This window comes from Syngnathus acus, chromosome 2 (genome assembly GCF_901709675.1).
Source record: "Syngnathus acus chromosome 2, fSynAcu1.2, whole genome shotgun sequence".
Lineage (NCBI taxonomy): Eukaryota > Metazoa > Chordata > Actinopteri > Syngnathiformes > Syngnathidae > Syngnathus > Syngnathus acus.
The window spans coordinates 23,201,985-23,225,177 of NC_051088.1; the positions used below are offsets into that span (position 1 = coordinate 23,201,985).

The 23,193-nt window shown below is 43.0% G+C and overlaps 2 protein-coding genes across 2 annotated transcripts in view; one reads left to right on the top strand and one right to left on the bottom strand.

The window, feature by feature from the left end:
- Window positions 1-780: 780 nt before the first annotated feature.
- LOC119115161 (voltage-dependent L-type calcium channel subunit beta-4-like) lies at window positions 781-6,486 on the bottom strand. Its single transcript, XM_037239435.1, has 14 exons — window positions 6,167-6,486; window positions 5,294-5,413; window positions 5,099-5,221; window positions 4,900-5,021; window positions 4,319-4,371; window positions 4,048-4,067; window positions 3,865-3,945; window positions 3,419-3,477; window positions 3,246-3,346; window positions 3,033-3,184; window positions 2,851-2,946; window positions 2,549-2,719; window positions 2,392-2,430; window positions 781-2,314 (listed from the first exon to the last, which is right to left on the bottom strand). The coding sequence occupies exons 1-13, from the start codon at window positions 6,203-6,205 to the stop codon at window positions 2,401-2,403; spliced, it is 1,167 nt and encodes a 388-aa protein (XP_037095330.1). The 5' UTR covers window positions 6,206-6,486; the 3' UTR covers window positions 781-2,314; window positions 2,392-2,400.
- Window positions 6,487-13,169: 6,683 nt separating this feature from the next.
- LOC119139207 (adenylate cyclase type 6-like) overlaps window positions 13,170-23,193 on the top strand; it is a 33,649-nt gene continuing 23,625 nt past the window's right edge. Inside the window, exons 1-3 of the mRNA XM_037279697.1 lie at window positions 13,170-13,334; window positions 14,180-14,328; window positions 15,422-16,316. Coding sequence (XP_037135592.1) covers window positions 15,423-16,316 — 894 coding nt within the window. The 5' untranslated portion in view covers window positions 13,170-13,334; window positions 14,180-14,328; window position 15,422. The remainder of the gene's footprint in view (window positions 13,335-14,179; window positions 14,329-15,421; window positions 16,317-23,193) is intronic.

Here is a 23,193-nt window from a genome sequence, read left to right on the forward strand (position 1 = left end):
CATGCATGTTACATTATTTACAATAATAACCAGCTGATGGGTGGTCCATGACAGGAGGCTAAATAAAAGAAAATATAACATTATGGATTTGTTTACACTGTAAATATGCATTTCAAGTCATCAAAATGACTAAGTTGAGCATTAATTTCATTCATGTCAGTATTTTCTATATAGATACTGCAATTTGCTACCAGAAGTAAATGAAAAACTGTATCAATTCAAATATACCACAACAGGTTGTCATCCTGACCATGAATTATGATCACTTTTATGCTTCAAATGATACAAGAAAATGTGTTTTGGAATGATGTAGCCTATACATACCAAGTCATTTCCAATTTCACAACACAAAATCTCCGAAATCCATTAAAGTGCTTCAGGAAAACTCATTTCTAATTGGCCATGAATCTTAAAATAGCATCAGATATCAAAGTTTACTCATGTCATGTTGATTTGTTGTTGCTGTTTTTGTCTGACTAAGCATTTTTGGTTGTTGATATTAACGTTGATATCAATGTTGATACGTTGAATTGATTTATGTGACTGATTTGCATCAATACCCTGAATATAAACACCTTTTGGTAGAAATGCTTTGTTTTGAGTTGCTTCTCTGACCTTGTTGGACGTCATGAAAGATGCAAATGAGTGAGTGAGGCGTTGGCAGTTGTACATCCATAAAAAGTGACAAATGGCTACGAGGAAGTTTGTTTCCCTTGCGAGTCTTGTGCTTGACATGCATGGCGGTGTGCAAGAAAGATATGTCATCCATGACTACATTACATTTAGTGTAGAAAAGAAACTATACAAAAAAAGGCTACCAGCGGATCGGAAGGAAATCAAGCAACTCGAAAAATTCAAGATTCCGCCGCGTTGTGGACTGCTAGCATGTCGACGGCTAGCATGTCGACGCCTAGAAACAATTTGTGCCATTTTCAGGAATCGCGTTTGGTTCAACTGGAATGTCAGCTCAGTAGAGACGGAAGACGGAGTTAGTGAGGAGCCCTGGGAAGCTTTCACCTGTGTTTGTCGTCTTAAGCCCACGACACATGTTGACAGAGAAATGCGTGCGTGTCTTACTGCTCTTAGCGTCTGCCGTACTCAAAATAGTACTCGTGGTACCTTGGTACTAATAGAGTGGTTATTTACAGTATCAGAAAAGTATTTGTTAATTAGTAGTATAATGGGATACAAATACTACCACAAGTAGCAGCATTAGTAAATATATCCACAATTATGATCTACTAGTAGTCACCACACTAAAAAAAGGTGTTGAATTTACTTCATCTTCTGTCATCATCATAGGTATATTTGAAAAAAAGTTTACTTTTAAAAATATATCTGATCCAGATGATTTTATTTCAGTAAATTCAACATTTCCCCAGTGCAGTACAAGCAGGTAATCTTTGTAATAGTATTATTAGCATTAGTAGTAGTAAATAGTAGTGATAGTACTACTAGTAGTAGTGGATGGTAAATCAAAGTTGGTAGTAGTAGTACTACTAGGTGCTATTCACGGCAGTTTTTACTAATAGTTGGAATTGTAAAGACAGCAGAAGTAGCAGGCTACTATTACTATAATAGTAGTTAGTGGTAGTAAATGTAGTAGCAGTAGTATTATTACTACTCCCACTTCAACGATTACTACTAGCAGTAGTAAAAGTAATATATACTAGTACTAATAGTACTACTGAGTAGTAGTCATGACAATTAGTGATAGTACTAAATGGCAGTAGTAGTAGCAGTTGTAGCAAAAATAGTAGTATTACTTCTAGTAGTGAGGAGTAATAGTAGTTGTTAGTAGTAGTGAGTAGTAGTTTATTATTAATTGGTACTGGTAGTAGTTATTAGTTGTAATGGCGATAGCAGTAGGAGTAATAGTAGTGGTTGTTGAAGTGTTCCCATCGAGCTTCACATGTGTTGTGGGCTTCATTCTGACAGACAGACAGACAGACAGACAGACAGACAGACAGACAGACAGACAGACAGGCAAACAGACAGACAGGTGTCTCATCCTAACCAGTGTCAACTGTCAGTGTGTGTCTGTGTGTAGCAGAAGGTTATCAGAATGTGTACAGAAAGCGACCCTGAGTTGTCATGTGGCGTCGGGAGCAAGTGACTTTCCCCTAGAGGGCAGCGGTGAGCGATCGCAGGATCTCCCTCTGTTTCACCCCAAACCGTATTTTGTGTCGCTTCCGCACGTTCCAGCTGCTTCTGCCTTTTGTCCCTGTTCTCACTCAGGGTGGAGAGAAGCTGCTGCTGCTGCTGCTGCTGCTGCTGCTGCTACCCCATGGTGGCGCTCTAGGCTGCCCCGGGCCTTCCACAGGAGGAGAGCACATTGCAACATCAGTGAGCTTTGGTCATCAAATGTTGCAGCAGAAGAGGAAGACTCACCGCAAGTGGTCACTCGATTAACTCTTGAGTCTCAGAGAACTAGGAAACATGGTAGTAGTTAGTTACTGCTACTATAACTACTACAAGCACGACTAGTTGTGGTGGTTGGACATACGTTGTCAACATAAATGCTATGATGATGGGCTTGCTAACATACCTGTTGACTGGAGTTAGCGGAAGGAGGGGTGACGACGCTTTGGTCCTGGACCGGGTTGACGGGGGCAGAACAAGGTAGATGGGTGGCACGCCAGTAAATGTCCAGATACTCAGCCAGGTGTTCGCACGCGTCCTCGAGTTGGTTCTCATCCAGGATCACGTCAAACATCTCCTGGTGGTGCGACAAAATAGGATATGTAGTCTCCGTTTGGAAAATAAATGCTGAAATGAAACTTTGGTCAGTTTGAGGGCTCAAGTGTACGTTGATGGTTCTAAAAAGTAGATGGAGCGGTAGTGACATACAGGCGGACACTGAGCAAGCTTGTCCCCCGCCATCATCTGGACGTTCAGATGTTTGGTCTGTGACTTCCCTCGAGATTTGATCAGCCTCTGCAGAACCTGACAGTGCAGCCCACACAAAAACACACAAGGAGTTACTAAAACATGCATATTGTGGAGGCCTATGACGTGGCTTTGTGCTCTACTTTGGGGGAGGACACTTTGACGTAGACGACGATGGGGGCCAGAGAGGTTTTGAGAAGCTGCGATGGGTGATTGATGGTGTCTGCATCCAGGACGACTAGCTGCAGAGACTTGGCCAGCTCAAAGATTCTCTCGATCTCACTTTGGACCTCGGCTGAGAAGAAGAATTGTGTGAACACAAAGACATGGCTGATGATGATGATGTCATCACTCACCTAGGCTGGAGCGCGTGTTGGATCGCTCCATGATGGCCTTCTTGTTGAGCACCGAGCGCTTGGCCAGCGACAGGTCAGCAGTCACCCGTGTGATGGAGATCCTAGAAGAAGTGCTTCATAAAGTCACATGCACTCGAGGGGCCATAAATAAAGATTTATTTTTCTGTACACACCTGCCGTCGAACCTGTGCTTCAGGAAATCAAACAAGGCTTTCTGCATCATGTCTGTCACCTATAAGCACATCAAGACGAGTTAGGGAAGTCACGCTTATATTTTTTCTTACTTAACACCGTTGTGATTAATGTTTGATTTGTGAAATATGAATTAAACAACCCAAATGTGCTTGTTTTATCCAGTTGAGGGCGGCGGCCATTTTACCACTTGCTGTCGACTGAAAATGACCAACCACTCACAGCTCACCATTTTTCTGAAGCTGAAGCGTGATTGGCTGTTGAGACCTGTGATGTCATTTTCGGCAAGTGACAAAATGGCCGCCCCCTGAGATGAATTTTGTTGCTTAACTCATATTCCACAAACGCAATATTAATCAGAACGCTGTGTTGGGACATATTATTACAAAGAACATTTGAGGCTTGACTTTCTCTTTACATGTCTCACCTCGTAGCCTTTCAGCGAAGGCCCCACCAGCACCACCGGCCTCATGGAGGGAACAACATCATACGGGGGCACAAGTTCTGTCTACGCCAGACAAAAGTCAACACGGAAACAAATGATTCCAAACGTCATCATCCGATGCATAGACAGAGCCACTTAAGACATTTCATTACATGGAAAACACACCTGTTTCTGCTTCTGTTTGGCTTTCAGAACAAAAGGAGCAAACATCAGACAAGAAGAAGTGCATCAGGAAATCCATCATTAATTCGGTTAGCATGCTTTGCTAACTGTGGTTTATAAATGACACAGTGGAGCACTTTGAGGGGCTCATGTGGCGCATGCCTTAAATTTCACATCCTGTTAACACGCGGTATGCGGTACAGCTCTCGTTTGGGAGCCGACTAGCCCCTGAAGAGGACCGACTTGGCAGCTGGACTCTCGCCGCTCTACATACCTGCAGATGGCGGCGTGGATCTCCAGCCCCCGGATGACGCGTTGCCTCCTTTCCTGCAGAGCGACAAAATGCTAAGTGTCATCTTGGGCGAATCCCCCTCAGGCGGCAATTTGGAGAAAATCGCAATGCAAAGCCGAGCAATACAAGAAGTAGGCGGGCCAACGGGAACCGTCATTAAAAGGTGTTGTGGAAATGTGGCCTTGGGGTAATGACAGCAGGCCAATGACGTAGAATTCGTCAACTGTGACGTGCGCCGCATTAAAAGTACACGCTCCTTCGTTTTTGTCTGGAACTAAATTGTTTGGATGAGACAAGCAGCAGCACTTCCCTCCATCTGTTGCCGTGTTTTAATATCCGTTGCTTCGAGCAAAGTTTCTCAACATTCATTGAGTGAAGTCAGTTGAGTGACATGGCAGAGCGCTTGTATCGGAAGTTTGATCTTGCAAGTCAAAAAAAAATGTAATGATGCAAAACTAAATATCACAATACCCAGAATGCACTTCAGCTACAACTAGTTGCTAATCTTATGGCAGCTAATTTAACATGACTCAGCAATTACATTTGCCTGTGTGACCTCTGACCTGGCTGCTGCTTTCTGCTCCTGTTTGATCCTGATGGCCTCCAATTTGACGGGGCTGGGGATGAAGGTGACGTCCGCGCCCTCCTTCACCAGCCGACCGATCCACCAGTCATTGTTGTATTTCTGCAGCGCAGAAAATCAGACGTCACTTAGAGTGTCTTTTGCGTCAAAAAGCGGCAGGGATGGTCATGACCTCTCACCTCTTTTATGTGCAGAAAGTCTTTGGTTTCAAAATTAATGGCTGCGCCTTGGACCGGACAATCTTCATCCAGGGCCCCACAATAACTAACATTGGTTTTTACTGCAAAGGCCACTGGTTTCGACTTTAAAAAAAAAAAAGTATAAAAATATCAACCGAGCGTCATCAATCATAAGGACAAGTACCGTGATCTCACCTTGGCTCTCTCCAGCTGCAGCTGAGCCTGGCGCTCGGCTTCACGCCGAGGCGCCTCCTGATCGTCCTCCAGGGACAGGTCGGAATCCGAGGGTCGACTAGTATAGGAATCGGCTGAACCCTAAAAAGAAAGAATGGCTGCTTTCAAATACTGGAAGTGACAAAGGCTGGATTCACATTGGACAATATTTATTTTGTTTACTTTATTCTATATGTATTTATTTTTGCTTTTATTTTTATTTATTTTTGTAATTTGAATTTTAATTTAAATTTTATTTTATTTTATTTTGAGTACCGACACCTTGAAATAAGGCTGATACCGATACTGATATCTGGTATCGGTACTCACAAAAGTGAATTTCTGTTCATGTGCCTTGTATTTCGTACAAAAGTCCTAAAAATAAATCCAGGGTCCATTTGGGGTATTTTGAGTACTCACTGTAGGGGGTCTAGTTTACTGCAGACAAAACGCTGACTGTTAATGGGTATTGAATTAGAAGTGCCGCCGTTCCAAACGAATTAGGGTTACAATATGTTGGTTTTAAAAATCCTCCTTTGCAAAAGCTCAACAGTGAACCAATCCAAGAACTTCAAAGCAGTTTACCTTTCATCACATCTTTTCCACGGACAACCTCATGAATTCAAACTAGAGCAGTAGAAAAGAAAGCTGAAATCATCTTTCAAGCCATTTAGCCTGTTATTGCAACCGCCCTGCCTTGCTCTTTACAAGCGGTGCCACCGGAAAACGTGTAACTTTGTGGCGACTTGGTCTATATATAGAAGCGGCGGCAGGGGAAGGGGGGATTCGTGACCGAGAGTCCGCCCGCCTTGCGGAGCGTGGCAACAAAGACGGCCGGGGCGCATCACAACCTACCTTGTTTAAGATGAGTCCTGTCGCGCTGGAGTCAGACATGATTGCCCCCCACCTCCCCTATGCTTGCGGAGGGGGGTGGGGGTGGGGGGGCAGCATCAGCCCAAGTGCTTCACAGCTGTCATTGATGCTTTGCCTACAGTCATTTCCTATACAAGAGTGATGCAGCGACTGTAAGGCTGCTTGCTCGGCATCAGCTCCACCCCGATGGAAAATCTCAAGCATCTGCCTTTGCAGCATCACACGTTGCTACTATGAGGAGCAGCCAATCGCTCATTCAGAAAGATCTGCTGTCACTTTTACTAATAAAAGGGGACATACCGTATTTTCCGCACTATAAGGCGCACCGGATTATAAGGCGCACCTTCAATGAATGGCCCATTTTAAAACTTTGTCCATATATAAGGCGCACCGGATTATAAGGCGCACCTTCAATAAATGGCCCATTTTAAAACTTTGTCCATATATAAGATATATACATTTGGCCCGCGGGCCAGACTTTGGACACGCCTGCTGTAGTGGCTCAATATTGGTCCATATATAAGGCGCACCTGATTATAAGGCGCACTGTCGGCTTTTGAGAAAATTGAAGGTTTTTAGGTGCGCCTTATAGTGCGGAAAATACGGTATTTGGATGCGGGCCAGCATTCAGATTGTAATCACTTGAAAATGGTGGATATTCGCTCAGCCCAGAAACTAAGTCATGAGAGGAGCAATGGAGGCATTACCGCGATGGCACAATTTGGCAAAATGGAGAAAGGCTTGCCGACAGAAAAGTTTTTTCCAAAATAGGAAGCTGAATAAGGATTTACTTCACCCTTGAACAGCAATTAAAAAGTCAAATTTCCATTATGTGTTCCCTTTTGAAAGGCACGTTGAAGACTGACATCATTGGTCTGCCATTAGTGATGCACAATTTGGCATAAGCTGCGAGAAGGGTGACAAATTCAAGATGAAGAGAGAAAAAGTGATAATAAGGCCAAGCTTAGAAGACATTTTGTGAATCTCTCTGGAATGGCAAACACTCTTTCAAAAACGATTTTTTTTTTTTTTTATGATGCCGCAAATTTCCTGCTGTGGTCAGGCTGTTGTGTTTATGTTTTTACTCATGGCGTAAAACGTGATTAGCACTGATTTTATTATTATTTACTGATCATGTTCAACAAATTTTGCCACAGGAGGCTTTGGCCTGCGAGTGCTATTATAAAAACTGTCTACGAATTGCTCCGTTACTGTCACAACTATCAATGCTAACTGTTAGCATATTACTTGTTTGTTAGCGTTAAGCTAAGTGGGCTTTTCCAAGGCAAAGATATCCATTATTGCTATTTTTTCTTGGCTTTACAATGTACAATTCTCTTTCTCCTCAACTGGTAGTGACATTAAATATCTCGAAACCTCTTTTTTTGACATTCAGTGTTTGCCAAAGTGCTGCTTATTGTGTGACACCGATTGAAATGCTCGTATCTCAAGCTAGCACTCGCGAGTACAAGGAGAAAAATCGATCGAAGACAGCTCGAGTCTGGAAAAAACACTCGTAATCTCAAGGTACCGCTGCACAATTACTTCCTTTAGTTTGTTTAGTAAATTAAAGATACGGAATGTCTACGTGGACATTGTATCCTTCCATTTTTCGGCGTGTAGCACTTAAACGAAAACATGTATTCGCTCCTGTCTTCAATAAAAAAAAAAATGCTTTCTCCAAGGCCTCCACAACCCAGGGCACTGACGATGCTACTTTGGTGTGCATTATGCTGCTAGGCCGCACGCTCTCATCTGCCTCATTTAAGGTTCCTTGCATCAGAATGAAGTGCACTCCACTGCGGCTTTTAGCCAAACATGTCTTAAGGGCTTTATTCTGACATGTTTTTTAAATAAAAAGGGAACCTGAGGCTCACAAACATACACACATTCTTTGGAGTGGACAATACAGGCCGGGGTGACTATTTTCATCATTAGGGCTGAACATGAAGTAGGAGTTGGGGGCGCAATGCCGCCAAGCAAGAGAACAATTGGCGAGAGAATAAAGACAACTAGGCGAAAGAGAAGAGAAACGGGGAGAAAATAACATCACGAAATGCTCATTTGCTGCTTAATCCAATGTTAAACTAAGGAAAGGGAACGATGACAAGAGGAGGAAGAGGAAGATGGCAGCCGAATGTGAGGAGATTAGCACAATTTGTTTTATTCTTCAGTCAATCTAATTATAACTCAGCGTCGTCTCTTCGCATTCCTCGAGTTTTTCTGCCTCACCTCTCCCACCATCACCTCTGGGAGGGAGGATTGTCAAAGTTGACTGACTTTTGATGAATTCCCACCAGAAAAAAGCAAAACAAATTTGAGACAGGCTCAGCTATCTTGACTTAGTCCATCTATATGTGAACTAGCTTCCCGTACAGTAGACACAAACAAGAAAAAAAAAATTGTTGAATATTACATTGCGCAGTATTGTTTTATCCTCCTGGTACTGTCATGCGGGTGTGATGCTTTCTTTTTTTAGCACTTGTCACAAGAGGCTCCAAAAAACACACTGACGGAAATAAGTAAGGCAGCGAGAGGTGAGCATGCAGTATAAGTCCATATTGAGATATTTGGATCTTAAGGGTCTTGAAATCCCAAAATGTGTTTTACACATTAACATTAAATTACTCCTGACATGTTACAGAACGGATTCTAAAATGATTTTGATCTGGAGAGTGAAGTGACAAAAAAAAGCTCATTTCATATCGGAGCCACCTCGCCCTCTGCGCAAAGGGGAAGCTGAGGCAGCATTCCGGGCAGAGGTGGATCATCGCATCCCCTGACGATGCAACCAGAGTCGGGTTGAGTGGATCAATAGGAGAACCGCACAAGCGGAGAAGCTTCATCCTGTCCTGAGTAGCTCCACCCTGTTCTTGCTCTAATGTTACCTCGGGGTGATCCTGCAGTTAATACGGCCCCCTCTGATCACAATGTATGGACACTAGAACATTGGTTAAAATATGCAAAATGAGGGACAATATTAATAAAAAACTTTTAAAAATGGTTTTACCACTCCAGCCTGCTTTTAACTCATCTAAAACTATTATTATTTTATTTTTATTATCTATTTTATATAATGATAATAATAATAATAATTATTAATATTATTATGTCCAACCAAAGAGAATTAAACATCCCCGATTTACGCAACAACTAGCTTAATGCTAACAGATCATGTGAAATGTCCTAGGCAAGGTAACAGAGATTAGCATTGACGTTACAGTACTATAAAGCGCACCGGATTATAAGGCGCACCTTCAATGAATGGCCCATTTTAAAACTTTGTTCATATATAAAGTGCACCGGATTATAAGGCGCATAGAATAAATAACTCAACGTTGCTCAAAAATTAATGCAATCACAATATAGTAACACTCGAAATAGTGAAAACAATAACAATATATCAATCACTCAATGTTGCTCAAACGTTAATATCACACAACACACAAAATAAACACGTAAAGCTTACTTTAATAAATTAGTCCTCATCCACGAATCCATATTGGTCCATATAAAAAGGCGCACCGGATTATAAGGCGCACTGTCGGCTTTTGAGAAAATTGGAGGTTTTTCGGTGCGCCTTATAGTGCGGAAAATACGGTAATTATGAATCTTCACAAAGCTACAATATACACACAAATTGAGCATCCAACCATATATGGTATTTCTCTAACGGTACTGCAAACGTTTTTACTGTATAAAAAATAATAATAATGTGTGATGTCGTGATGAGCGGAGGGTCAGTGTACTTGCAAGACCAGCTTTGTTTGCCACCACTAACAACAAGCCCACATGGTACGGCCGCGCTGACATTTTGCATTAGCCATCTGCAAAGAGTAACGCTACTGATGCAATAAGGACGAGGCAATGACGCGGAGGCTGGCACGCGCTGATGCTTGAATCAGCGAGCAAGCCGAAGATCTTCACAATTCATTCTCACTGGTGACTTTATCCTTACCAAGGCTGCCCGACATCTTTTCAACCAAGATCTACTTTTCAAGCAGCCAACCTCCTGAGATATAAAATATTTTCAGAATTGATTAATCGTATAACAAAATTTCATTTTGCATTAAAGCAAAAACCAGTCACTGTTTATTAACCCTTTTGTTGTTGTTTATTTGGTGTAAACGATATATAGTCATATACAGTTTTTGTCACATTGCTTTTATATTCTATTTGTTCACTCGTCTTTTGCGCTTTCCTCTTCTGCCTGACAGCATTTCCCCGACTTCCCCAAACGCTGGTGCTAACTAACTAGTCCACATGGAGCTGCATTCAGCTTTGCCCACTGCAGCATCCCTCTCTAATTGCACGTGTTTGCAACTTTCGCTGACCCCATTCCGGCTCTGGGTTTGAGTTGGGCCTAATTGGTGCCTCTTGACGAAGGGGAATGTCAGACTTATCAATATGTAATGGCGCCCTACATAAGCGCATAACCTAACATTTAACGTTAAAGCATCCCAACTGCTGGCTTGGAACATTTGCTGGTGTCTCCTAAGAATTTTTTTTCTGAACCACCCATGATGCACACCAACATTGGAACATCCTTGGTGAAAAGCGAATTTAAGCATAAGCAGTGTTTTCAGGCAGGAATTGGAATGGTTAACAATGTCAACATTGCTGGTTCATCAACTTTAATCAAGGCATCGCGCATTGATGCATGCACGCACACACACACACGCACGCACACACACACAAAGAAAGCACTTTGCGCCTCACGGGACAGGCTTTTAGTGCTCCGTCTCATGCACTATTTAATTGACCCGGCACAGGAAGCCCTCGCGGTCCCAGATGCACTCCTTCTCCCTCAAGCAAGTACGCCCACCCACCCGCACCATCAGACATCTTCACACGATGCCACGGAATGCCGACCAAAGGCGTTCCCCTCAAAGTTTCAATGCAGAAATGTTTTTCACACATCATCCATGCGCTCCTGATCCACGGGTGGAAATGCAGCAGACACGGAAGGGAAAGATCAGTACTTACTCCGTGGGAGGAGGTGGGAGAGCATCTCGCTCTCTCTTGCTCTGGCTCCGCTAGGCGGTCATGGTGCGCTCTGTCTTCCGAGCAACACTCGAGTGCACCGTTGCATGAGTGGACGCGTTCTTTCTCGTGGACTTGGCAGCCTAGCAGCCCCGCCCTCTACTGCTGTGACGTCAGCAAGCCTCTATCGCTTCTGCATCTCGTCCTTGCCCGCCTCTCTCCTCCCTGACAAAAGTAACACAATTAAAGAGCAAGCATCAGCTTTCTTCTAAGAATATTTCTGGAGGCTTTTATTGATGTATTTTTTAATTATTATTTTGTTTGTTACAAACAGTGATTGGAAAGTAACGTTTACAGTACCAACAAATCAGTAACTTAAAGTAGAAATCAAGTCAACAATTTGAATAAAAAATAATATGTTGTATGTGCCTACACTCGTTTAAACATGGCATTCTGGTTCACATTGTGTTTGTGAAATATGAATTAAGCAGAAAAATGTGCTCGTTTTCATCGATCTCACGCGGCGGCCATTTTGAGACTGGCTGTCGACTGAAAATGAAGTCACAGCTGCCTTATGATTGGCTGGCTTTCCACTCACTGTAGATGCAACAGCATTACGGATTGGTTGTATGCAGTGTGTCTATAAGTCGTTGCATGGATGAGAAATGTAACATTTTTAACTCTTCAGAAAACAAATCATATGTCTTTTTCCATATAAGCCAGCTCATAATCCACATCGTGTTTCTGAGTCTCTGCTATAAACAGCTCCACCGTTGCTCAGCTAAAGTGCTATTGTACTACATAGGTTCAAGTATGAAGCAAAATATATGAAGTGTAACATAAATCAATAAATGCATACAAATAAAAAAAGACGACTGTGCCAGTTGTGAAACTCACCAGCAAAAATTCATAATTCATAGGACGGGTTGCAAGGAAACAGTGTGGTGGTGGTGTGAGGAGGGAAGGGGAGCGGGCGGCAACGAGAAAAGAAGGAGCAAGGCATCCATTCCAATTCCACATGAGCAGTAAATGTGAATAAAACATGAATGAATGGAGGTTTGAAAGTTAAACAGAAAATGGCTTCTGTTTTGGGAACTGCAGCCAAGCATGGAGTGCACATGTCAGTCTGTCTGTCTGTCCCATTTAAAGCCTCTGAGGGCAGAGTCCTGCTGCTGGTGCATTATGGATGCGCGTCAGCTATTTTAAGGCACCGGCAGGGTAGAGGGTGGGGTGTTGTGTTTTGAATGTTTGGGAGGGGGGGCGAGAAAACACCTGGTTGGTGTTGAGTCCTTTCATATCTGATGACTGCAGATGAGATTATAAACATTGAATATATAGTGAGACTGTTTTTACACTTAACAGCATACAAGGAAAATATGATCGGTTTGCATCATCATTATGACAAGGCCCACAGGAGACACGCTGAAGCAAACAATTTAATCTCCTTTGTTTTGAGGAACTTTTCTCGCAGCTGGACCAAGCGTGCCGCTCGCTCCATATCTTGTTTTACCACTCAACAACCTTAAACACAATCCACACCCTTTGACTAAGAAGACTTTTTTAATTTGGAATTGAATTTTGCAATTGAATTTTTCTTCTTCAAAAGTAGAGCCTTGCACCAAACTTAAAAACAACACATGAAATATGTCAAAAAACGATTTTGCTAGAAAAAGTAAATCACATTTTTGAAAACAAAATCGGCGTTAAAAAAACATTTTGGGACATTTAAAGCTATCTCTGGAGATTTACAATAATTGGAGTTAGTGTGAAGTTTGTGACCAATGGCGCCACTTGCTGGAAGAACAGCAGCAACGAGTGAGGCAACCTTTTTTTTTTTTATATATACCGAGATATAGTATTCGGGGAGTAAATAAATATATACGTATTGCAGATTATAACCACTAGATGGTGCTATTGGCTGTCCGATAGAGCGCCAGAGAGAGAGAGAGAGAGAGAGAGAGAGAGAGAGAGAGAGAGAGAGAGAGAGAGAGAGAGAGAGCGAGAGAGAGTAGAAGCAGCAGACTTCAGGTCGGAGCTCGTAGGCTCACACAGCCGCATCTGCATCCGGATCAGGCTCCAGCGTCGGCGGCTACGTAGAACCTGGAGTCTCGGGGGTGGACCTGGAGCTGCTCCGCTGCGGGTGTTGGAAGATCGACCCTCGCCAAAGGTACACTCCGTGCGTGTGTGTGAACCTTGCGCTCAAATGCGTCAAAGTGACACTGCCAGAGAAGTGCTGATTAAATTTGCACCGTTCCGCGGTGTTGGCCACTTGACATCTCAGTCCAAACATCCACCGCGCGTCCGGGTCTTTGCCACACATCCCCGGCCGTGCATTAAGTTGCCCCGCGGAATGTTGGGCTCCGGGACTCGTGAGAGGGCAGCGTGCACGGGGGGCTGCACGACGGCGTGCACTCGCGGGCGTGCTGCCTGCTGCATGTGAGTGAGTGAACACTGAGAGCTGTCGACCCAGCGTCCTGTTATGTAATAACTGGCCGCCGCCGCCACCATCGGTCTGGCTGTTCCACTTCGCCGTATATAGGAATAGCATGCCTGGTCCAATGGTTGCTCTCAGGGATGGGAATATCTAGTTCATAGTTTGCATGACAGCAGGAGCTACGGTGGGAATGAGCCTCCTTTAGGATCCGATCATGCTCCTGGTGGTCTGCCTCACGTGCACCTTCCAAGTTCCACATGGTTTGTCCTCCTTCATCCAGAACAGAGATTTGCTTATTAGGTTTGGAGGTCGGTGTCATTGAAGCTAGCTTACGTGAATCATAAGATCTCATGGAAGCATGGACAATTGAATGTGGCTGGAGAGCTCTTGATCTCTGATTGGTGCCCACTCCAGAGGCCTTTGTTGTCAAATGGAGCACACTAATGACAGCAGCAGATTGTTGCGATAGATGGCAGGGACCAGTCGACTGGTGAGAACCGATATACAGGTAGTTTGAAGGTAGTCGAGGCCTGATCTTGATCTGCAGCTGATTTTGTGTTTGTTTTTTTCCCCCCCAGGAGACATGAAGGCCTACAGAGGTAACCGATCGTGTGCAGGGCTAATACATTAATACTTTGGGAGACTGCAGAAAGAAACATCTCTGACTGGTGCACCTGCTGGCATGAACTAGCCCAAAGAGGAGTCTAAAATCCAACAAACCACAGAGGTACGTGGAAACATGCACCTGTAAAATCTATTTTCTTTTATTGAAAAGACATATAAAGTAATGCTTCCTGTAGTCTGTAAAAAAAAAAAAAACATACCAACTAAAAATGCTTTTAAATTTAATGAGTTGGCGTAATAAATTCCACAATAAATTCATTTTATTCAATATTTAGGGCTCTATTTTTATAGAAAGGCGCATTTGCTAGGCGCTGAATTTGAAGGGGATTGTAGAAGCTGTTTTAATGGCAGGACTGAAGTCGGCTGTGTTCACTCCCACAAGGGCGCAAACACCCATTTCTACCCCCGTGTCTACGTAAATAACAAAAGAAAACTCCAACCATGCACACAGTTAAGCCGTGCTTTGTGTTGGACTTGCGTTTGGCACAAAAATAGGCTCCTAACTGTGCCTAACAAGTGTATCAATTAGCGTACATCGGCTAATCGCTCAGTGGCTGGGTAGCTACCTAGCTAGCTACGTATCTAGTAAGTTTGGCAGTTTGTTGTTGCCACGCCAGTCAACTATACCAGATGAAGTTCTTTTTGATAATATAAAGAAAATAAAAAAGAGTGAAAGTACTATTAAGCCAATCGCTATGGGACACAAACAGGGAGTCGCAACCTACCAATATAAAACCAGTCAGGTGTCTTAAAAGAAGCAAAACTGCAGTTCTCAGTCTATCATGAAACCCAAACACCCTGGAGAAAAAAAGTATGCACAGATTTCTCTTAGAATGAGACCGTCACACTAACGTCACACTGCATATTCTTCTTGTTGTCATTCCACAAAGGTCCTTTCATAAAATAAAACCCAAACAAACATCTTTTGATGCTAGCTGAAATGACGTCGAGTGAGCAGTGCTGACGGCTCATATGTTTGAAGTTGTTTGAACTTTGAGGCATATTTTCCTCCCCAAATTTGGTCAAACTCCCAACTGAGCAATTTCACGGCACTGCTGCACAGCGAACCCCCCCGATATTACTGTGCATATTGTATCGATAGAGAATAGTTCACTAAAAAAATATGTACATAAGAAAGCTCATTCGAGACCCGTTTTGTGAACGTATGTCTTGTTTGTCCCTCACGTTGTCGACAGGATGTCGTGGGCCAGAGGCTTCTTTGTGGGCCGAGTGGACGAGCGGAAGACAGCGTGGGGAGAGCGCAATGGCAAAAAGAAGAACGCCAAGTCCTCGCTATGCACTTCTCGCTACATGAGCTGTCTCAGGGACCCCGAGGACCCGGAGCCCCGGAATGCGGTCGGCCGCCATTACCACACTCGAGCGGGGACGAGCGGAGGGAACTTCGGCCTGCACTGCGGATGGCAAGAGGACCACTACGGGAAAAGGATGGGCGAAGGAGTGGATCTGGGCTTGAAGGCAGTAGACTTGGGCTTTGAGGATGGCGAACCAAAGGGGAGGAAGGAGGATGACTTTGGGGAATCCGCCGAAGGCCGGTGCAAGGCCTTGAGCGCCACCGACTGCTGGATGCGAGTATTGTGGGTTTTTCACTCAAAGAAGTTCCAGTCGGCTAAACTGGAGCGTCTGTACCAGCGCTACTTCTTCCGACTCAACCAGAGTTCTCTCACCATGCTGATGGGGGTCCTGGTGGTGGTGTGCGGGGTCATGCTAACCTTCCACTGCATCCAACGGGCTCCGGACGTGGCCTACGTCACCGTCCTCTGCGTGGCCATGACACTTTTCCTGGCCGTGATGGTGGTGTGCAACCGCAACTGCTTCCACCAGGACTACATGTGGATTGTGAGCTACCTTGTGATCGGGGTGCTGATTGTGGTGCAGGTGTATGGGTTGCTGATGGTGAAGCCCCGCAGTGCCTCGGAGGGCGTCTGGTGGACGGTCTTCTTCATCTACATCATCTACACACTGTTGCCTGTCCGAATGAGAGCCGCTGTACTTAGCGGCATCACGCTGTCAGTCATCCACACGCTGACGGCGTGGCAGAGAAATCGAGAGGACACGTTCATCTCGGAATTGGTAAGTCGCAGCTTGATTGTTTTTAGCCTCATACGCTCTCTGGCCCGGATAAAACACGATTTATTTATTTGTGTGTGGAGTTTAAACGTTCTCGCTGTGCTTGTGTGTATTTTGTGAATGTGCTCCAGCCTAAACATAACACACTCATTCACTCTCCACCTTTTTATCACCACTGATAAGCATACACTAGCTAACCAATCAGCGGCTAGCTCGCTAGGTGGCAAACCCTAGCTAGCTAGCTAGCTCAACAGTCTTATGTCATCGCTAATATTTCCAAAATATAGATTCCAATTAAGCATTTTACACACAAGACAAAAAAGCTTTTTTCTGAGAGTACCTTTAGGCCAAAATAGAAAGTAGCAACCTACAGTAGTGTGTCTTAAGCTGCATTCGTACTTTTATGACTTCCATCTAGGAAAAATGTACACAGTCCGTAAATGGCAAAACTTAATTAACAAGATCATATACGTGTTTGTTGATATGACATTAATTTAGTTTTTTCAAAATAACTTCATATAACTCGATGTGATTTTCATACCTAAGGACAATTTCTCTGTTTTCATTGAAGCTATCGTTTGACAAACTCATAGACGCACGGAGAGAGCATGCTGCCAAATGTTTGAACATTAAAAGGTTGTTACTTTTGACAGTGAGAAGTAATGTACTAAACGTTGATTGATATTGTTAATAATGGAGATAATGAGATACCAAAAAAATGATTGCTCTTTTTCAGGTTTTGGAACAGGTCCAGATCAAACTGACCTCATGACTTGTTTTTAATGTTCTGGCAAAATATGAGAAACGACTGTCAGTATGTTCCAATACGATTGTACATCATTTCAAACTTGGATTGCGTCACTTTGGATTCAGGTCCTGCTCTTCAGAACTATCAGCTTACGGTGTCGTTTGAATAGTGGTGCACGTTTGCTAACTGGAAAATGCTATTTGTGTGTGAGATAAAAGCTGAAGAGCTGAAGTTGAGCTAAGACGAACTGTTGAAGTATAAAATATGAGATTTGAAGTTAGAACGGTTTGAATCGGTCAAGAAATGTGAAAAGAGGGAGATATGTAAAATATCTCTTTGTTTGGGAATCCCGCTGTGAAAATGTCGGAATGTTGGGGGAACGTGCTAAATAGTTCCCATGATGTTCTAAATGAGCTCAGCGTTTTGAAGTTTTGAATCAGCCGGGAAATGCGAAAGGGTAAATGCGTAGAGCATCTTTTTCAATTTTGAAAGGTTATCGTGAAATGTGTGGAATTTTGCTCACGTAGGAATTATTAGAAAATAGCCTGAATTTCTGAACTATTTGGAAGTTTGAATGGTTTGAAAAATGGGAACAATATCCAAAAAGTGGGGCGATATTGATAAAAAATAAAAAATGCTCTCCATTTGCATTTTTTTTTTTTTCCTTCAGTTGCTGTTGGCATGTGTGAGCACGAGATAGTCGGCAGGCCACCGCGGCGGCGCACCGTCATCAACGTACAATGGAGCACAATGTTGTTACTGTCCTCATATGGAGACGCCCTACTTTCCCTCCGCATCAATATAGGACAAACATTGTTCCAGCTCTTTGCGCGCTCTTGGCATGTCGAAAGTAGATCCTTCCCAAGCTCTCGTCAGTTTCTCCAATGAGATTTCGTTTTTGCGCTATTTATATATCTTACGCTACACACTATCGTGCTCTACAGATACAGACAAAAAAAATAACAATAAATGAGATGAAAAATCTTGATGGATTCCTAACATAAAAGCAGGATAAATGAAAAAGTTGATTTATGAAAAGCAGCTGTGAGCACTTTGAGATGTCACGATCGTTTGAGCAGATATCAGCTGCTTGACTTTATTTGTTTCCGGGTCTGGAAACAATTAATAAGCCCGTGGGCTCTCCAAGTCTCAGAGGGAAGTCCACTGCTTTGAATAGATTTAGCTGCGAGACTATTCCGAGCTTTATAGTTAGATTTGCAGCTTTCTGAAGCAGGTAAAGCAGTGGGATTTATTTTATTTTTTTCTTACTTCTGTAAAAACTTCACTCCAACTGTCCAATCTATTGAGAAGGAGCTTTTCTGTGTCTTGTTTGTCAGAAGGCAACTTTTTTGGTGAGCTTTGTGGAAGGTGACTTGGGTTGAGCGAGCTTTGTAGAGGCCTAATCGTGATTATGGAGCGCCTTTATTCTCATTGTGGAGCTACACTATATCGTGATCATGTCGTTCGGTGCCGTTCAGTCCGCAATCCCCCCTCCAGCTTGAGACAAGGAGGCCATTGTAGTCAAATGAAACAGGGCCGAACTGGCTGGGATGCTGAGGCCGTACAACCCGTCACAAAGAACGCTAGATGAGTCCTTCGATTTGTAGTCGGCTGGGAAAAGATCGTGACGATCCCCCCCGATTAATCGATGGAATAATCTGTAGGATAATTGATTGTCACCACCTTACAGACTCATGTAGAAAATAAATGACTGTTCATATTTGTCTGTCGCGACAACGTTTGCGTCGAACTTGCTAAGTCAAATGCACCGCAGGTTATTGTTTTTTTTTTTTTTTACCGAGCATGGTGATGAAGCAACCCAGATGACTGCGGGGCCACTGGGAATGAGACAATGTTGACACAACTTCGCCGGTTGAGTGAGCTTCCAGTATGTGCGTGGAGAGCTGCAGACCAGACAGCCTGGCTAGGGGCGTACATTTACACATTTGTCGGCTGCCTCGCCCGGCCGGGTCACATTTGCTGGCCCCCTTTCCCCCGGGCCCCGATAACAGTATGTTCCACTTCAACATGCAAATCAATGATGGAACATAAGCTTCGCACTGCCCAACAAGATTGTTGCTCTCTCACTCAAGCTTAAAATAGATGTGGGAGGAAGGATAGCAACATTGTTTGGGCTTGTTTATGACTTGGATGAACCGTATCCAACGTTTATACGCTTGAGTTGCTATAAATGGAAGTGGTGGGAAGTAATCAAGTACAAATCATTTGTTACTGTACTTAAGAAGGCTTATCGGGTAGCAGTACGTTTTAGTGTTTATTTTTGGGGACAACTTTTACCTTACATTTATTAAAAGAAATCTGCACCTTCTAATTTGTCGAATTAGGCTTACGTTTAGTGACAATTGACGCAAAAAAATGGTAACAAGAGGGAGGGAAAGTCAGGTAAACCATTGATTAGTTAATTTAGGTCTTGGGGGGAAAAGGGGGACAGCAGTGACACAGAGAAATGTAAACTAGGGCAATAGATTAGGAGAAGCAAGTTAGCTTGTTTACCTGCCAGTTGATGAGAAGCCAAACTGCGGCATGGTTTTGACTTTCTCTACCTGGATTTGGCACCTCTGCAACCTACAAATACAATCTGAAAAAAGCATAGTGTATTTTTAGTCCTTATCGTGACCTAATTTGACTTTTATTTTGTTTGGCAGTTCACAAAATCAGCTAAAGTCGAAACACCGCTAACTAGCGCTTAGCTTAAAATAAAAAAAAACAGCATGAGTTAAATTTCAGTCTGTACTATTTTTTTTTTACTTTGACTCAAGCGTGAGAGTCGAATCAGTCTTAAAACAAACATCTATACAGAAACTTTTCATATTTTTATATTTTTAATATTTGATATTTCGGCATGCCCAGTGGGACGGTGAATTTCCAGAATGGCGGAATCAATATCTGTCTTGTTCTCAGTCTGTTTAGCTGTCTGCTTTTTTTCTTTTTTACCCGTCTATTCCTACACAAGTATCTGTAGCTCCACTTAAATACCGAGTGTGAGTACTTTGGCCACCTCTGGCTTTTCTCACAGCAGCGGTATCTCATTGTAAGCTCAATTTCACCAGGTATCCGTCTGTCTGGCTCCAGGCTACTTGGACTTTTGTGAATACAGAGAGAGCCCATTCACCCTGTCACGCTCTCCATATCACACACATAACCTCACACAAACTTTGTGGCCCCTAGCGTCACATGGCTAGGCTCCCTGATCTGGGAAAGTAGCATTCTCCTTCTGGGACTTCATCCTCCTCCCAGCTTTCTCTTGTTTTTCCCTTATTTGTATTTTCCCTGTGGAGATGTCCATGCCGCACGTAGAGCTGAGAGTGATGACGGTCGGGATAAAAGTGTTTTTTTGTGAAAGACCTCCTCGATGGAGCATAGGGGGGGATGATGGATGTAATGAGGGTGACACGGATGGAGGGTATGAATAGTGTGGGTATGACTCACCGGACTTCATAAGAGCTGCCAGTCTTTTCTGCCCTTTTTTTTTTTTTTTTTTTTAAAAAGAATCCTTTCTCAAAAGATCCATCTCAAACGAAGCGACCTTTTATTTCCCAGAGAGCTGACACTGAGCTCTCCACACTCACGGCCACTTTCATGTCTCATTACTCGACTCTGAGGGGGTTCGACGGACAGATGAAGATAAAGCGACTCTGGCAGCCAAGGAAGTTCACTTTGGAGGACAGACATTCTGAGGAGATTACCGAGTGTTGTCCTATCGTGAATTTGTAACCGCTCCAAACTGGAAAGACATAAACTTTGGGAATTCGCGGCCCATATTCACATGCGCTAGCTAGCAATGATAGCATTTTCACTCACTGTGTACGTGTGGTGCGTGAACAACAACTGACATTTGCCATGGAACTCTGCCACTAAGCTATTATTGACAGTACACAAAAATATTTCGAACATTAATTTACTTTTGGACTGAATCCATGCCTTTGTTACATCTCATCTAGACTACTATAATGCACTTTATATCAGAGTCAGCCAAGTGTCTCCAGTTGGTCTAAAATCCTTCTGCTCACTTCCTAACAGGACTTTGTATGAGTGAGCACATAAATCGATTCTGGTCTCCTTTCGCTGGTATCCTATACATTTCATTTTCAGTTCAGAGTTCATTTTAAAAATACAGTGATCCCTCGCTACTTCGCGTTTCGTTTATCGCGGCTTCACTACATCGCGGATTTTTTTTCCCAAATTAAAAAAAAAATTTAAAAGTCAAAATAAAACTTCTAAATTGAGGAAACGTGTATCTAACCTTTAGGACAATGGAGTATTGCTCCAAATGTTCGTTTACATTCCTTTAGAAGTCCGTTTTCGCGTGTTAGCACGATCGCGAATTCGCATCTTTACGCTAACTCGTTAGCCTGCCCAGTACTTCTTGTTGGTGACTGTACTTCGCGGATTTCACTTGGATTTTGGAACCAAATAACCGCGATAAACGAGGGATTACTGTATATTATTAACCCAAAGTATCCTATCAAGGGTTAGAGATTTATTGTCTAAGCAGTTTACACACATGCGGGACTGATCATTTGAGCCGCTTCCTCCTTCAAAGCCAACAACGGCCAAAAGCCTGTGACAGGGGCTTGTAATGTATAAACATACATGGTGTAAACCAGATTAGTCTGGTTTACAACAGCCCACCTGTCTCTCCTTTTGTTCACAGGCACCAGACACACTTACATGAGACATGTTCTGTTTTGAAATAGTGTATGAATTTCCATAACATACATATGAGCAGCTGTAGCCTTAACGTTCGCTTAGATGTCTTAAAAGGGATGATGTGATTTATAAAAGTTTGGGTTCTTCTAACATAACCAGACGCTTGGGAAAAAAAGTCATGTGGATTTACATTCAAGCAAACATATGATATTCTTTGGCCTGCAGCGGGGATCATTTTGGCTCTCAAATCCCAAACTGGCTGGTCCTTAGAAGGATCTCTTGACAGACGCTTTAGGAGGGCAGTCCGGTATCAAAAGTACATCAGGCTGTTTGTTATTGTGTGTTGTTACAGCACGGGAGGAAAAACCTGTTCCTACTCTAGATTGTTGTTGGGTCAGACGGATGCGGGACTGATGGAAACTTACTGATCACTGCGCTTGACACTGGAGAGCAAGATAGCCATTGATGAAATGTCACAGATATGACATAGGCCGGGATAATTCATTTAAAGTAGTATTACATAAGAAAAACTTGACTGGCCACTGTAACCATTTATGCAATTACTGTATTTGGCACACACTCTGGCAATGGTGAAATATGGACTGCTGATGTAATCTTTTTTTTTTTTTAAATCTAGATCAGGGCTTCGAGGTCAGCTGGCCACACCCAAGAACACATTCTGTTGCCGAGTAATGGCAACACACTGTGATAGGGGTTCGTTCATGCAAGCTTATTTCTTTTTTATGAACATCTAAGATTTTTTTGATATTGTTAAAAAGATGAGATGATCAAATTTCAAGTTAGAAAATGTAAGTGTTTCACTTAGATCACAACGTTGAGCACAAAGTCCACATGAGATCGTTCCAGAGTTCAAACCTTTATTGGCACTACTCACACAAACACTTTAATGACGAATGACAAAGTACGAGGTCGTATAAAAATCTGCACTGAAGGAAAAACAAACAATTGAACAATAAATTTTAGTGTTACAGTACACCCAATTACAAATAAGTTTGATAGCACCTGAGGGTTGCTTACAGTGCTAATACTATCTTGGTTTTGCTAGTGCTGCTATTTTATTGAAGCTAGATAAGCCTTTGCTCTGACTAGTTATCATGGCTACACACTTTCATCATCGCATGCCATTATGAAGGGTCATGTTTGAGAACGGTCATGACTTTGGTCAGAGACACACACAGGGATTAGTCGAGTGGGGATACGTTCAAATGATGCTAGCAGTGTTAGCATTGGCTAACTTTTAGGCACTATTGTCACATAAAACCTCAAAACAAACATCAAAATTGAAGCAAATGGCTGCTGAGCTTAGATAAACTCTACGACTATGTTTTTATTTTTTTTCCCCAAAATTCCCATAATGCTGCCTGTGCTATAAAATATTCAGTCAAATGAGACTAAGAATCTGGGGCTTGGTGGAGTTTATTTTATGGCCCGGCACTCATC

Coding starts and splice junctions, on each gene's coding strand:
- LOC119115161 (XM_037239435.1), bottom strand. CDS start 6,205: ATGTCTGACTCCAGCGCGACAGGACTCATCTTAAACAAG. Junction 4,372..4,899: donor GAGCAGAAAGCAGCAGCCAG/GTCAGAGGTCAC, acceptor GTCGCTCTGCAG/GAAAGGAGGCAACGCGTCAT. Junction 2,431..2,548: donor CCGCTAACTCCAGTCAACAG/GTATGTTAGCAA, acceptor CATGTTTCCTAG/TTCTCTGAGACTCAAGAGTT.